The sequence below is a fragment of the Convolutriloba macropyga genome, chromosome 6, assembly GCF_964194025.1.
Source record: "Convolutriloba macropyga chromosome 6, txConMacr16.3, whole genome shotgun sequence".
Taxonomy (NCBI): Eukaryota; Metazoa; Xenacoelomorpha; order Acoela; family Convolutidae; genus Convolutriloba; species Convolutriloba macropyga.
In genome coordinates this window covers 6,816,621-6,834,372 of record NC_134473.1, presented here as the reverse complement: position 1 = coordinate 6,834,372, position 17,752 = coordinate 6,816,621, and the positions used below count along the sequence as shown (strand labels likewise).

The following is a 17,752-nucleotide window of genomic DNA, read 5'->3' as shown; positions in this document are numbered from 1 at the left end:
GTCGGTTATTTATTTTTGAATTTCTTTTGGATGTTTTCTGTTGCCGCACCTCAACCCGATTTAGTTGATATTTTTGCAACCCTAAAATTTTAGTTTTCATCAATACTAAGGCCCTGTTTACTTATCATTTCCCGAGTGACTGACTGACTGAAATGAAAGCACCTTAACAATAGATTCTCAGAAAACTGACTTGATCAGTCAATTCTTTTGAGCAAACATTATGTGAAACGGAAACAAACATTTGGATATATGTATTTCACGTATAACGTTCATGTATAACGTTCATTTCGTTAATATATGGGTAATGCTAATTCATCGTTGATTTTCATGCAAAATAAAACTTTATTTATCAGTATGCTCAAATACGTATAAGTGGGGGCTGCAGAAATGCAGTAGCTTAAAGCAGATCTTTCTGAATTTTTTCTGGCCATCTTATATTTGCTCAGCTGTTATTTTTTTCAAATTAAAATTGTAGAATGCTCAAATTTTAGAGCTGCGAAAAATATTGTATGGTTGAGTAGAAAAGTAGGCTGAACATATCTGTTCTCGTTCACTTTCTCCTATGTCGTGTTCTTTGTTTAGACCAATAGTTTTTTAAATATAAAATCAGCTGTTTGCTCGACAATTATTGGAAGATGATGCAGTTATAGAGAGGGACAAGCTTTTTGATATAGTCCTAACAAAATTCTGTTTTGTCGATTTATTAAGTCTTAAATAAATCCAAGAAAAAATTGATAGAAATTTTCGAACATTAGGTTAAAGCGTGTTCTACATTCTTTTTCTGATAATCCTTTTACATTGTTGCTGTACAAAATGAGAAGGATTTGTTCCTATTGAAATTTTCAATAATCTGGTAGACGCGTTTTCTGCGTTACTAGTATTCTGATAAATCTTGAAATTGCTTCTGGCCATTGGGATTGAAATTTGTTCAAGACGACTCAGTGTAGTTGTTCTTTAATTTATACTGAAATTTGTTAGTTTGAGGAGCCAATCAATTTTAATGTTGAAATATTGGATAAAATTTTTTTTTGGTTTTGAAGTTTGTTATGAAAGGGGTGGCACATTATGTGCAACCCTCTCTAGCGTATTGATAACGCTCAAAAGTTTAACGGCGAATTATACCAACCGGTTGCATAGCTTGAGCGGCAGAAGCTTCCTGTAAAGAACGTTGAGCTCTGCCCATTATTTTTGGAACAAAAAATGCAAAACTAAGATGCCACTGAGAGAGAAAGTCTGGGTAAAAAAAATACTGGGTTAGCGCGGAAATATCTATATGGAGCTGTATCTCTCAACCTTGAGAGATGTAAGTACTCCTGGTTGAACTTGACAGCAGGTGGGAGGTGGAGCGGGAGGGGGGGGGGGGTGGTGAAGGTGTTGAGTGTTTAATAGAGAATAAAATTCATACAGTATATGCTAAAACCATGTTAAGGTGGTACTGCCGCTTCAGTGCAAGCACAGACATGGTAACATACAGGTTAAATAAAATCTGTGTTGTTGATGTTGGTTCTGTTGCATTATTAATTAACCACCGGCAGTGCATACACTTAAGAATTCAGCCAGATCCGAAAATGAATTCAGTCACTGTAATAAAGTGACCAAGTGGTATGTAATAATAATAGTCTTGCGTCACTTCTTTTGAGACGTTGGCTGACCACGTAAGAACAATTGATTAAGCTTGTAGTCGTTAGAAAGAACTCCCAATTCACAAATCATTTAAATTGCTTCAAGTTTCAGAAAATACCAGACAGTAAACCAGTGTAAACTACTACAGAGTTTGTTATTAAATGTAGACTTTAAAAACAAGCGAATATTTTAATTTTAGATTTGAACAATGATAGCTAATAGCTTTACGAATTCTTTTTGCCTCTTTCTACTTACATTTATTCTGTTGGTTGAGGAGTATGGCGTGGATGCGGTTGATGATGTTAACCCTAATCAAGGTAAGGAACCTTTGAAGAACCGGTAAGACCGAACATGAAAAAAGTGAAAAGAATTTGTCTACGAGCTATGATTTTTAAGACGTGTAACTAATGGCAAAATTCAATCGTTGGGTGGTTTCATTTTTTCAAGTGCGCGTTTCGCGTAGATTACCAGGAATTTTGAAAATGTTTTTAGTTAAGGGGAGATGAAACGTACAGATTTAATTTAGACCTCAGTGGACAGCATACTCTTTATCTTAAAAAAATACAAAAGATTGTAAAGAGCAAATAATTGTTGCCAGCAAGTTGCAAATTATCCGCCTTTATCTACTATATTGGATTTAATGTCTGTAAATTAATTCTAATTTACAGACTACGTGATTGCTCTATCCGTAAATATATTATTAGGAAAATTTTATTGTCCAGGTGTCGAATAATTCTATCAGGTAGTGAATTAAAATAAAAATTGGACACGGAAGTCCAATAAGCATGACAATTAAGCACGTTTAAGACTACTGTCTTTGACGGCAGTTATCAATGGTTCTGCTCTGTGACCTACGGAGCTCGTTTCAATAAATTGATAACTCGATACATCCAACCGCATTAGCAAAAGTTTCTAGAAGGCATTTCTTCGCAGTGTTAATTGTTTATTTTATTATCTTCTCAATTTTGGAGTATCCGGACTGGCAGCTTGTAGTACTTCTAAATTTTGACTTATTTTACGACAGATAAAGTTGTAAAATGATGCTTAAGCGATAATGCATGAAGATAAGATAGTGCAACAGTCAGTGTGACGCTGCCAAAATGAATTTATCATATTTTGCGAAAACAGATTTATCCATATTCTTGTTTTCGTAGCAGTTAACAATCACACATGAGAACTTTTTTAGCAGCCAGTATTATTATCATAGTTTCTCGAGCACCATATACCTGTACTTATTATCAGATGTTCGCACGGAAACGTTAGAGGGTCACCGATTCGTATCTAATATTTGATCCCACCCAATTGAATGGGGGAGGAACATACTGAAATGGTGTTTTTTGTTCAGTTAGTTTTGGCAGATCAATATATTCACCGTAGAGAGTTGTGAGTGGTATCATTAGAAAGCCTGTCCAGCGTAGAATATATAAGTAAAAAGATTTTGAATGTCTTCCACGGAGTTATCGAAGTTTAAAGTTTTGTGAACATTAGGCTGATTTTCGTTGTTTTTGTTCACATTTTCAGTATTTTTACGCTATTTCCTGCCAATTTCGTTAAAAATATTAAAATGGTTAACGACAGTGTTGTTGGGTTTACCTCTTAAAATATAAGTGTTATTGAACAGTTTGAACCAATTTTTTGGCTAAATTTTTTCAATTTTTTAGGATTCAGCCTTTTTTCATCAAAACTCGCGCGAAATACATATTTAATACATTTTGAAATTTGTCGTGTTAACACACCTAAAACTAGTGATGCAATGTTCGTTAACTCCACGTAGGATTAGTTTTACTCGGCGTTTCCTTTGAAAATGTTTTTGAATTATAATTTTGCTTTTTTCTGATGGAACCCGATCATTATGCAAATTGCATCATTTACTTTTGATATGTTGACTTTTTTGTTAAATTATGTTCAGAATTTTGGGATCATTGACTGTATTCTTTTAAAAAAAATCGTAATTTTTGCTTTTTGTATTAGCTACAGAACAATAATTCAAATCCCGACTTACTAATGACGGGGCCCAATTGGCCTCCTAGGGAGTTCTTTTTTTGTCAATTTGTTGCTTAAGGTCATTAAAGATAGGTAGCATTGTTTTTATAGTGCAATAAATTTGAATATTTTTCTTTTTTTACGTTTTTAGTAAAGGTTTTTCAGCTTTGATACTATGAGTTTTCACTAATTTTCGATTTTTGACATTTTCTCATCTTTGAGGTTCTTCCTCTTGTCTTTTGAGACTTTTTGGGAGGTCAAAAATTGCAACATTGTCTTTTAAAAAGAAGTAACGGTCGAACATTTTTTTAGTGAATAGATTATGATTTTAATGTCTTCTGGCTGAGTTTAATGGAATTTTTTTGTCTTTGTTTTTCGTTTTTTTATTCCTTATGAAAAATTCTGGATAATTGCTGGTCTAGTAGTTTCCTATGGATCAACAAAGAAACCTATTTACTGATTTCTGTTGATATCTAAATCTTTTCTTGACTTTGGAATCAAATGTTTAAAAATAGACACTTTCACACTTTGCTCTTCTTTTTTCCTTTGTTCTCTATTATCGTTACTTAAAAGTCCCATATCACTTTATTGGTGTTGACGAAAAACACAATTAAACATATCTTATGTTTTTAGTGCATTGCTTATTGCTTTAACGGCTTCGACACCGGTTTTTAGTAAAAATTTCTTTATTTGATCTTGTAGACGGATGACATATTCTGAATAGTGACTTATCTCAATTGATTTTTTGATAAATAAATGAAATTATTAAATGATTTTGATTGATACCAATTCTTTTATGACTTTCAAAATCATTTTCAAAAATTACAAATGTATTTTATTAACTTTGCCCCATTTTTGTTCTTCTTTTTTCTACTTATTTTTAGTCTACTTTTTTAAGTCTCGTTAGTCAGTGCTCTCATATTATATAATTGGTGTTCAATGGAAGCGCAATCGAACATATTTTGCTTTTTACAGAATAGTTTATGGTTTTTAAAAGCTTCGACGCCGTTTTCTCGCAAAATTTAATGGTATTTTTGTTTTTCGTCTGTATTTGTGTTATAGACGCACGACATGCTGGGTTACGAAAGGTCTCAATGTCCGACATTCCTACTGCTTATAAGGTTTCTGTCGATATCTAATGGTTTTCGTTATTTGAAATCATTTGCTTTCAAAAAAAAGTAACGTATTTTTAACTTAGCCGTTTTTGTTGTTTTTTGGCTACTTGATGCCGAGTCTCATTAAGTACTGCTCCAAGGTTTTTTTCTAATGAAGTACAAATCAATTTGTTTAGTTTAGATTTTATTTGACACAATAAGTATTTTTTTCTAAAAAAATAGACACTGAGTTTTGGATGTAAATAATTTTTTTTGTTTGATTTTGTTGTTTGTCTTGTCTCGTAGTGTTATTAATGCTAGGTGTCATCGGCTGTAATGTGGCATTTTTAACTTTACTAAGTGATTTGAGTTGGAATCCATTTTTTGCATACACCAATTATTTTTACAATATTGGAATTTTGGAATGTTTAATAGCGCTTCCTCATTTGGTGGACAATTGAGTGGATGATTGTCTGCGGATGAGTGGATGAGCTGGGTCGGAACATTATCTGCGAACGCACATTACTTACCGAGCCATTTGAGAAACTAGTTTTTCCTAGGAGACATCATATAGGAGAGTGCAAGTCTGCTATTGTCCACAATCTGCTCCTATCTTTGTCCTCAATAAATAATGCAGAGGGAGATTATCAAAGTGATAATCTGATTTTAATCTGATTAATTGCTCTCAAACGAAGTTTGTAGCAATTATATTAGTCCTGTCGGTCTTTTTTTATGCGATTTTTCGCTTGACCGATTTTTCGTCTGACGCTTTTTTTTTTACTTTTCGTCCTCAAAAACGGGATAAACAGGTAACGCCTAGTGGGCATTAAGTGCTCTTAGAGCCTTTCAGCTGTTTCAGCTCAAACTGTTTTGGAGACATACTTATAGTTATGGTGAGAAGGGCGGTTCTTAGAGGTTAAAGACACCTTCACTGTTGACCCCCCCCCCCCCCTGTTGCCCCCCCCCACCGCGCTGTTGCCCCCACCCCAGTGTTGCCCCCCCCCAATCAGCCCCCGGTGCTCCCCCTCCCATGGCTAGCTACTGGCGAACAACCGCTTGCTCAAAACGCTAATTTATACTATTTTGCAATTTCTTTCAAGCTTTTTGACATTTTTGTTTTTTATCAGCCCTAAGTGTTAAGGAACCTCCTCTAGGGTTTGAAAATAGGTTACTGAATAGTTTCTATATTAAATGGAATGTCTTGCAAGATTTTAACATCACGAATTCTAGCAAATTTTTTGATATTTTTTCCAATTTTTTAACATTAATAGTCGTTATTCAGATTTTTTGAGCCTCAAGGGTTAAAAATCCTCCATTAGGGTTTGATAATAAGTTAATTGAACATTTTTGTTGGTCATGATTTAATTTTCAACTTTTTAATATCACAAGTTTCAGCTGTTTTTTTTTATAAAACTTGCAAGTTTTTTGAAATTTTTTGTCATTTCTTTAGGTTTCTCTAGCCTCAAGAACCACGGAATTTCCTCTAGGCTTTGATATTACGTTACTGCATAGTTTTTAGATGTAATGGAATGTTCTTCAAGATTTTAATATCACAAATTTAAGCAATTTTTAATTATTTGCAATTTTTTGAAATTTTTCCGGCAACAGAGGCCCTGGGGCCTCCTCCAAGGTTTGATAAAAAGCTGCTGCATAGTTTTTAGAGTTAATGGGATTGTGATCAACATTTTTTATGACTCCAGTTTTAGTTATATTTGAATAAGATTTGAACTTTTCAAATTTTTGAAAAATTTTTGTTCCGAGCGTATGGATCTTTATGAGCCAGTGAAACTATTTCAGGCTTGAAACAGGGATACTGGATAGTCTCTTGAGTCAAGGAATTGGTTCTTAAGATATTAATGTCTTAAATTTTAACAGCATTTTGTTAAAATTTGCAATTTCCCATTTTTTTTTCAATATTTGTCTTTTTCTGAGTTTAAAGACCATTACTGGCCAACGAAACTTTCCAAGTCTCGGAGATGGGTTACTTGACAGAACTTTTGAGACAAAAAATGGTTTTTGTTTTTCTTTATTGCGAAGTTGAAAACTTTTTATTTTTGCCTTTGTTAGTTTTTTTCTATATGATTTATTTATCAACAAGTTTAGAAAACTAGAAGTTGCAGTGTCGAATGCAATCATGGAAGATATTCCTGTCGCCTTCTCTCTCTCTCTCTCTCTTTCAGTTGGGGTTCCTTTCCTTCTCTTTCTCGTTCACGTTTTGCTGTTATGTGGCGTAATGTTACCATCTCTGATCCTCATTATGAATGAGTTATAGTTGAAATGTTTTTCGTCATAAATGATCTAACGAGCACTTTTTAGGAAACTATTGTTAATTTCTCTCAAAAGCAATTTGTAGCAAATATATTAGTCTTGTTTGTCTTATGCAATTTTTCGCTTGGCCGATTTTTTGTCTGACTCATTTGACTTTCGTATTGCGAAACGGGATAAACAGGTAGCGCCCTGAGGTCACTAAACCGTGGCTAGCTGTTCACGAAGCCAATCGCTCGCCGGTCGTTTGAGAGCAATTCGCCCGACGTTAGTCGGTTATGTTTTCTGTTTTGTTGAAATTAAATACTGTATTGATAAACAATAAACTCATGTGGTCAACAGTGATTGTCATCCTGCAAAAATGACAAAATCATGTTCACGCTAAGACAGGCTTTGAATAATAGTGACAAGCATTCCCGATTTTGAGCAAATTTCATTCAGGTTTCGTAACTCTCATTTGTCCACACAAGCCTGAAATTCTAATTTCTTAACATGGATCACAAAAATGCTCACAGTTTAGAGTTATTTAATAGACGAAAGTATGTTTTGTGGCGTAATCACTACTTCTTTCGGCTGCGAGACCAGAGAATTGACGTTTTGTTGACGAGGTTCCGCTTTTCGCACGTTAGAAGACGAATTCGTATTTCAAAGAGCGCCCAACATCTGTACATCAGTTTTATGGGAATTCATTTTGAACTCTGCGCTGCACTGTTTTGCGTTTTACGTATCTAAAATTTTTAGCAACTGTATTTAGCACTAATTGGGAAAGTGAAAACTTGCCACGTTTTAGCATTTTTTTTGTTAATTCCGTGTTTGAAGCGCTTTAAGGTAGGACCGCGTGGCAGTCAAATGGCATTTTAATACCGACCTTGTCTGAGATATGAAAACCAAGGTTTTTCCTGAAACCAGAGGGAAATATTTTAAAAGTAGAACTTTGAGGTTATAAATAATTATTCGACGTTCAAAAGCGGGGGTGGTGTAAGATGGTGGCGGTCAAGCAAGCCGATAGGCAAGCAAGCCGAATTTTGAAAATGAGGTCAAGTAAGCCGAAAAATTTTGGGATACCGGTATTTTAAGTTGCCCCTGGTGGGCCGGTGGGCGCGCGTCGCGTCTTTGCCGCGATAACCGGCCCGCGATTTCCGGATTACATCCCACAGCGGATGAGAGGCATGGCCATGGACAGCGGTCTGCTTGCCCGTACCCACTAGATATCTAAAAATTGACCTTTTTTTTGGTACATTGGAATGCATTATGCACTATAATACTACGCGCAGTGTTGATTGTAGCGGCTAACAATGTATTATTTCTGATAGATTACATAACTTTCGGCTTGCTTTTCTGTCGGCTTGCTTGCCTATCGGCTTACTTTGCATTCGCTGGTGTAAGATACTGTTGTGAGCTTTGTTAGCAGATTATTGGTCTTCTCATTTTTTTGCAGATTTCACAACTCTTATTGCTGAATGTGAAACAAATGCCGTTTTATGTTGCAGGAAGGTACTGCCTCTTCTCAGACGCACCAGCAGAAGTTCATGAAACCCCAGATTTGAATTTTCTCTCTTGCCAATCAAATTGCAATACTACAAACTGCACCTTTTCCCAAATTGTTCAGGAACAGTTCACCTTCCGAATCGAGACAAAATGCTCAACGGAGAAGCTAGGACTGCATTCCAAATTGACTGCTCATCCGAAATATGTTTTTGATCCTGACAGTGATCATTTGGGTTTTATAACCATTGACCAGTTTATGAAGAATGAAAGTGTGTTGTTTGATGACAGTCTGAGCGAGTCGGAGGGTTTGCAGAATTACCCCTGGGCTGTTTTGCATACTGTTCATCACGACGATATATCAGGACATCAGTATTTGATGGTAAGGGATGTGCATTTTTGAAGTTTGTGGATTTTTGAGGTCAGAATTAGATAATAAAGTACTATAATACACAACTCGGCATTGTAAGTGTTTACATAATAAGTCAACCATTAATAAATCAAAAACATTACAGCTGTAAATTAAATAAGTATATTATTGATTGATATTGATCTACGAACAATCTTGTCAATAAGGTTAACACTATTAAATCATCTAATGTACTCTTTAAAATATTTTTTTTTTAATTAAAAAAACTGTATAGCAGAAACTGTATAGTCCTGAATTCTAATCCGAAGCGTTTTTAAAAATCAGAATTCTTTTTTATCGACCAATAATTTATAATCTTAAAGCTTCCTTAATCCTTTTTAACAGTTTGATAATTTAAAATATGCAAAAGAATGAAATAAAGAATTTTTTCAGTTGAATCATTGAATATTAAATCAACACGGACAGATTACGATGTTCACAAAGCTTCTGTTTCAGGCTGCCCAAGAGGGAAAATAACATACAGTTAGCATCAATATGAAACAATTTTTTTTTGAAACTGAGTGTATCATATATATATATATATATATATATATATATATATATATATATATATATATATATATATATATATATATATATATATATATATATATATATATATATATATATACATATATATACCTAGTAAAAATATTATTGAAATTATTCTACCGACTTATTTTCCTTAAGTAATGGGGTCATTACTTAAGGAAAAACATTCAATAAAAACATTCATTATATAAATAGCTTCAAGCGAAGACAAAGTTCAGCAGCAATACGCTAATTTAATTTTCTTTTTAATCGTTTTAATTTTCTTTTTTATTTCCTTTTAGGTCTTTTTGAAGGTCTTTCTGTGAACAACCTAGGGCTTCTATGTTTGCATCATCGGCTACAAGAATAGTGATAATCTTTTTGCACACGGGGGGCAAGTCAATAATGTATATTAAAAAGATTATTACTTTATTCCACTCAGACACAAATCCATTTACCAGAATACATTGAGAGAGATTTGTTAGATATGATAAGGTCCATTTCAGGCATAAGCCTGTAATTCCGTACCGTTCTAGTTTATGTAGATGAATATTGAGATTGGTGTTATCAAAACATTTTTTTTGAAATCCATGAAGGAATTAAGTACCTTTTTTACTTTACAATTCAATCTGATTTATTCCGTTAGTTCTAATAATTCATCAATATTATTGTGTTTTGCTCTGATTCCAAATTGTTTGCCTTAAAACAATCATATTTATTCAAAGATTGTAGATTTTTGGTTGTAAATGATCCTTTCAAAAATTTGGCTCCGTATAATAAACAAGATGGGCTGATTTTTTTGTTCTAATTTACATGCTTCTTTGTGTAATGGCTCAACTTGGGCTGTCTTTAAGCTCTATATAAAGAATCCTTTGGTATATAAAATTTTTTCAGATTAACAGGGAAAGCCATTGTTACCTGTGCTGTTACTTTGACTAGATTTTGCTGACATTGTCTTCCTGGCTCCCACTTTTTGGTTAGCTGACAATTTCTCTTTGATTGTCTTAGCGTCTGTTCCTCTGGGGACAGGCAGTTAACTGCTTTTTATATAAATATGTACATTCGAGCCGATTTTATTTCCATTGTTAAAAAAATACGTTAAAAACTTTAGTGTTTGTTTCAATTGTTGTATTAATTTTTTTTAACATGCTATAAACAACACTTTCGTATTTTTCTCGTTCTTATTTTATTGAGAAATAGGTTTGTCTGGATTTACCAATGCAAGATTTAAACTTTTCCAGGTAAAACTGATTTTTATTGTTTTTGTGTTCTTAGAGTTTTTGCTTCCAATTGCCATTGGCAAGCTTCGAAATTTTCAAGGCACTAAGGTGTTTTTTGTCTAAATTTCATTTTTTTCTTTTATTTCGTGGATCTTATTTCTTTTGTTGTTCATTTTTTAGGTTATGTGTGAACCACCATCGGTGATTTTTACGTAATTTTTAATTAGTTTCATCAGCAAGCAAGTCAGTGTTCTCATTTTGGTGAACTTTTCAAAGGTAACTCGCACATTTTTTTTTTGTTTTTTGGGTCGTCTTTGTTTTTTGCAGACGCTCCTGGAGTAAAAGTTTATAATTTAAAACTGGCAAGTGATTTTTTGAAAATGATATGCCCCATATTGAGGTTTACATTTGTTGTCATTTTCAATGGCCATTTCAGAAGAACAGAATACTGATAGGCAAAATTTTGACGCTAAAGCACGTCATTTTGGGGCGTGAATTTTCGGTATAAAGAAAGATCAGTACATGTAGTTTAGCCTTTTCGTATAGTTCTTATTGATCGTTAATTGATGAAGTTGTTTGACAGAATTGCTTTTTTATGATACATCACTAACTGAGGGTCATTTTGGGTATCAATATTCATGTCACTGGTTATAATAATTGGGTTTTCAACTGTTGAGTTTTCTTCGAGAAAGGCTTCCAAAATTTCGAGAAAACACATTTCATGACACTTTTCAATTCGAAACCATATAACTGCTGCTGACAAGAAAGGAGAACAAAAAATTTATCTATTTTTTATTGTGAACGTTTAGTTTTTGGCGTAAACATATAATTTTGCTGCTGTTGTAAGTTGTTTCATTCCGTAAGTGAAAAATTTTTTCATTGGTTTTTATTCCAATTTTTTGACGGACATTTTTGATAGTTGTAATTTTGATTCCATAATGTTTAAACACCAAGCGTTTTTTTTTTGGTTTCATGATTATATGAAGAAAAGTAAAAATATATAAAAGTTTTGCCTTAATTTTCTTCGAGAATGGAAACGGTCTCAAACGGTGCAATTTGTGGCATTTTTCAAAATATTTTTGGTGCAAACAATACATATCGGTCAAATTTTGAGTTCAGCTGCAAGTAAACAATCAGGAAACTAAAACATGTTCAAAGCAGATTTCTTTCCAATTTTTTTTTTGGGGGGGGGGGATATCGTTGACGATTGAAACTGACAGAAAGTCTGCTGCAGACCAATGGTCTGCAATTGGATTGAGCTAATCCGATGAAATGAGACTCCAGTGTTGGAATATGTGTGTTGTTTGATGCAAAATTAACAAAATTTAGCGTATAACAAATAACTTGCATCCAATATTGATTTGGTCTTGTTTTCGGGTTTTCTATATCGGAGAGTTTTACCCTGATCTATATTGCTTTGATTCAAATTTTTCAACACTTGTGCTCGATTTTTGCCTCAATTTTGGACAATAGTAACTTAACATCGTGACATCAAATGTGCGTCAAATGATTCGCTCCAGTAAAACAAATAATAAATTAATGCATTTGTTAAATTTAAATTGGTAGTTAAATAAGTTGCTTTCACTTAAAGGTAATATTTGAAGCTCCCTTCCGCTTTGAAGAGCGATTGGTCTGAGTGAGTAAAGTTATGTTTAGATATCGGTTGGGAAAGCTGTAGGAACGTCTTCTATGGACTTGATGGCTTTTAAACCCCTCAGTTCATACAGCAGAACAATCGAGAATGCAGAAACATTATGCGGTAAGTAATTCATGTGTTTTAACTTATTCTTATCAGTACTTTTAACTGCTGTTGTTCAATGATCAATTCGAGTGACAAAACTCCAATAAGGTCGACTGCTGTATTACTTGATCTTGTAAGAAACTTGCAACAAACTTAATTATTTGGCGTGATCTCGTAAATAACGCTTAATAATTAATAAAATAATTGTGGTTTCTGCGTAATCGCAGTGGAACAGCATTAAGCCTACAATAGCCTGTTTTTAGCTGCCCTTTTTCTTATTATTCCCCACATTTCAGACTGTTCATTTTATGAGCAGCATTGCTCTTTTTTTGGTGACTTAAGCCACTTTTTGTTGCGTCTGAAACTTTCACGTAGTACCATCATTGCAGCCAACATTGGTCAGGCTATGGTCAACCTGAAGCTATGGTTAAGTAAGAGCTCATCCTTACACAGACAGCTTCACGGAGGCAGGGGATTGAACTATCAATCATTGGCGTGGTAATCACACACCTTACCTCTCGGCTATCACGCCACAGCCTCTCGGCTATCACGCTTGTGTAGAGATCTTAATTGAGGTAGCTTATCTTGGTGGGAGAGTCTTGCCAAGATGACCGTCCTCGTGGAGACATTTATCCTGTAATACCTGGCAGGATCCCAATTGTTCATTTATTTTTAAATTGGAATTCACTGAAACAAATAATTCGAAAACATTTGATTCCATGTACAATAATGATATCAGTTGGAATTTAACATTTATAGATTTTAATAGGCTGTAGTGGGCACGTTGAATTTTAATCCCCGGCTAGACATTATTTCTGTTGTTCTATTTATGATGAATTTTCAGGTTTGTTTATGATTATCAAGATTAACCATTAAAAACATTGTTTTTGCTAAAGTTACAGATAAAGAATGCAGAAACATTATGCGGTAAGTAATTCATGTGTTTTAACTTATTCTTATCAGTACTCTTAACTGCTGTTGTTCAATGGTCAATTCGAGTGACAAAACTCCAATAAGGTCGACTGCTGTTTTACTTGATCTTGTAAGAAACTTGCAGCAAACTTAATTATTTGGCGAGATCTCGTAAATAACGCTTAATAAATAATAAAGTAATTGTGGTTTCTGCGTAATCGCAGTGGAACAGCATTAGGCCTACAATAGCCTGTTTTCAGCTGCCCTTTTTCTTATTATTCCCCACATTTCAGACTGTTCATTTTATGAGCAGCATTGCTCTTTTTTTGGTGACTTAAGCCACTTTTGTTTGCGTCTGAAACTTTCACGTAGTACCATCATTGCAGCCAACATTGGTCAGGCTATGGTCAACCTGAAGCTATGGTTAAGTAAGAGCTCATCCTTACACAGACAGCTTCACGGAGGCAGGGGATTGAACTATCAATCATTGGCGTGGTAATCACACACCTTACCTCTCGGCTATCACGCCACAGCCTCTCGGCTATCACGCTTGTGTAGAGATCTTAATTGAGGTAGCTTATCTTGGTGGGAGAGTCTTGCCAAGATGACCGTCCTCGTGGAGACATTTATCCTGTAATACCTGGCAGGATCCCAATTGTTCATTTATTTTTAAATTGGAATTCACTGAAACAAATAATTCGAAAGCATTTGATTCCATGTACAATAATGATATCAGTTTGAATTCAACATTTATAGATTTAAATAGGCTGTAGTGGGCACATTGAATTGAATGCCCGGCTAGACATTAGTTCTGTTGTTCTATTTGTGATGAATTTTCAGGTTTGTTTATGATTTTCAAGATTAACCATTAAAAACATTGTTTTTGCTAAAGTTAGAGATAAAGAATGCAGAAATATTATGCGGTAAGTAATTCATGTGTTTTAACTTATTCTTATCAGTACTTTTAACTGCTGTTGTTCAATGATCAATTCGAATGACAAAACGCCAATAAGGTTGACTGCTGTATTACTTGATCTTGTAAGAAACTTGCAGCAAACTTAAGTATTTGGCGAGATCTCGTAAATAACGCTTAATAAATAATAAAGTAATTGTGGTTTCTGCGTAATCGCAGTGGAACAGCATTAGGCCTACAATAGCCTGTTTTCAGCTGCCCTTTTTCTTATTATTCCCCACATTTCAGACTGTTCATTTTATGAGCAGCATTGCTCTTTTTTTGGTGACTTAAGCCACTTTTTTTTGCGTCTGAAACTTTCACGTAGTACCATCATTGCAGCCAACATTGGTCAGGCTATGGTCAACCTGAAGCTATGGTTAAGTAAGAGCTCATCCTTACACCGACAGCTTCACGGAGGCAGGGGATTGAACTATCAATCATTGGCGTGTTAATCACACACCTTACCTCTCGGCTATCACGCCACAGCCTCTCGGCTATCACGCTTGTGTAGAGATCTTAATTGAGGTAGCTTATCTTGGTGGGAGAGTCTTGCCAAGATGACCGTCCTCGTGGAAACATTTATCCTGTAATACTTGGCAGGATCCTAATTGTTCATTTATTTTAAAATGGAATTCACTGAAACAAATAATTCGAAAGCATTTGATTCCATGTACAATAATGATATCAGTTTGAATTCAACATTTATAGATTTAAATAGGCTGTAGTGGGCACATTGAATTGAATGCCCGGCTAGACATTAGTTCTGTTGTTCTATTTGTGATGAATTTTCAGGTTTGTTTATGATTTTCAAGATTAACCATTAAAAACATTGTTTTTGCTAAAGTTACAGATAAAGAATGCAGAAACATTATGCGGTAAGTAATTCAAGTGTTTTAACTTATTCTTATCAGTACTTTTAACTGCTGTTGTTCAATGGTCAATTCGAGTGACAAAACTCCAATAAGGTCGACTGCTGTTTTACTTGATCTTGTAAGAAACTAGCAACAAACTTAATTATTTGGCGAGATCTCGTAAATAACGCTTAATAAATAATAAAATAATTGTGGTTTCTGCGTAATCGCAGTGGAACAGCATTAGGCCTACAATAGCCTGTTTTTAGCTGCCCTTTTTCTTGTTATTCCCCACATTTCAGACTGTTCATTTTATGAGCAGCATTGCTCTTTTTTTGGTGACTTAAGCCACTTTTTGTTGCGTCTGAAACTTTCACGTAGTACCATCATTGCAGCCAACATTGGTCAGGCTATGGTCAACCTGAAGCTATGGTTAAGTAAGAGCTCATCCTTACACAGACAGCTTCACGGAGGCAGGGGATTGAACTATCAATCATTGGCGTGTTAATCACACACCTTACCTCTCGGCTATCACGCCACAGCCTCTCGGCTATCACGCTTGTGTAGAGATCTTAATTGAGGTAGCTTATCTTGGTGGAAGAGTCTTGCCAAGATGACCGTCCTCGTGGAAACATTTATCCTGTAATACTTGGCAGGATCCTAATTGTTCATTTATTTTAAAATGGAATTCACTGAAACAAATAATTCGAAAGCATTTGATTCCATGTACAATAATGATATCAGTTTGAATTCAACATTTATAGATTTAAATAGGCTGTAGTGGGCACATTGAATTGAATGCCCGGCTAGACATTAGTTCTGTTGTTCTATTTGTGATGAATTTTCAGGTTTGTTTATGATTTTCAAGATTAACCATTAAAAACATTGTTTTTGCTAAAGTTACAGATAAAGAATGCAGAAACATTATGCGGTAAGTAATTCAAGTGTTTTAACTTATTCTTATCAGTACTTTTAACCGCTGTTGTTCAATGGTCAATTCGAGTGACAAAACTTCAATAAGGTCGACTGCTGTTTTACTTGATCTTGTAAGAAACTAGCAACAAACTTAATTATTTGGCGAGATCTCGTAAATAACGCTTAATAAATAATAAAGTAATTGTGGTTTCTGCGTAATCGCAGTGGAACAGGATTAGGCCTACAATAGCCTGTTTTCAGCTGCCCTTTTTCTTATTATTCCCCACATTTCAGACTGTTCATTTTATGAGCAGCATTGCTCTTTTTTTGTTGACTTAAGCCACTTTTTTTTGCGTCTGAAACTTTCACTTTCATGTAGTACCATCATTGCAGCCAACATTGGTCTGGCTATGGTCAACTTGAAGCTATGGTTAAGTAAGAGCTCATCCTTACACAGACAGCTTCACGGAGGCAGGGGATTGAACTATCAATCATTGGCGTGTTAATCACACACCTTACCTCTCGGCTATCACGCCACAGCCTCTCGGCTATCACGCTTGTGTAGAGATCTTAATTGAGGTAGCTTATCTTGGTGGAAGAGTCTTGCCAAGATGACCGTCCTCGTGGAAACATTTATCCTGTAATACTTGGCAGGATCCTAATTGTTCATTTATTTTAAAATGGAATTCACTGAAACAAATAATTCGAAAGCATTTGATTCCATGTACAATAATGATATCAGTTTGAATTCAACATTTATAGATTTAAATAGGCTGTAGTGGGCACATTGAATTGAATGCCCGGCTAGACATTAGTTCTGTTGTTCTATTTGTGATGAATTTTCAGGTTTGTTTATGATTTTCAAGATTAACCATTAAAAACATTGTTTTTGCTAAAGTTACAGATAAAGAATGCAGAAACATTATGCGGTAAGTAATTCAAGTGTTTTAACTTATTCTTATCAGTACTTTTAACCGCTGTTGTTCAATGGTCAATTCGAGTGACAAAACTTCAATAAGGTCGACTGCTGTTTTACTTGATCTTGTAAGAAACTAGCAACAAACTTAATTATTTGGCGAGATCTCGTAAATAACGCTTAATAAATAATAAAGTAATTGTGGTTTCTGCGTAATCGCAGTGGAACAGGATTAGGCCTACAATAGCCTGTTTTCAGCTGCCCTTTTTCTTATTATTCCCCACATTTCAGACTGTTCATTTTATGAGCAGCATTGCTCTTTTTTTGGTGACTTAAGCCACTTTTTTTTGCGTCTGAAACTTTCACTTTCATGTAGTACCATCATTGCAGCCAACATTGGTCTGGCTATGGTCAACTTGAAGCTATGGTTAAGTAAGAGCTCATCCTTACACAGACAGCTTCACGGAGGCAGGGGATTGAACTATCAATCATTGGCGTGTTAATCACACACCTTACCTCTCGGCTATCACGCCACAGCCTCTCGGCTATCACGCTTGTGTAGAGATCTTAATTGAGGTAGCTTATCTTGGTGGGAGAGTCTTGCCAAGATGACCGTCCTCGTGGAAACATTTATCCTGTAATACTTGGCAGGATCCTAATTGTTCATTTATTTTAAAATGGAATTCACTGAAACAAATAATTCGAAAGCATTTGATTCCATGTACAATAATGATATCAGTTTGAATTCAACATTTATAGATTTAAATAGGCTGTAGTGGGCACATTGAATTGAATGCCCGGCTAGACATTAGTTCTGTTGTTCTATTTGTGATGAATTTTCAGGTTTGTTTA

The 17,752-nt window shown here is 34.7% G+C and overlaps 1 protein-coding gene across 1 annotated transcript in view; it reads left to right on the top strand.

The window, feature by feature from the left end:
• The first annotated feature begins 1,541 nt into the window (after positions 1–1,541).
• LOC142341456 (uncharacterized) overlaps positions 1,542–17,752 on the top strand; it is a 107,702-nt gene continuing 91,491 nt past the window's right edge. The window contains exons 1-3 of the mRNA XM_075392411.1: positions 1,542–1,940; positions 8,456–8,832; positions 12,267–12,369. Coding sequence (XP_075248526.1) covers positions 1,832–1,940; positions 8,456–8,832; positions 12,267–12,369 — 589 coding nt within the window. The 5' untranslated portion in view covers positions 1,542–1,831. The remainder of the gene's footprint in view (positions 1,941–8,455; positions 8,833–12,266; positions 12,370–17,752) is intronic.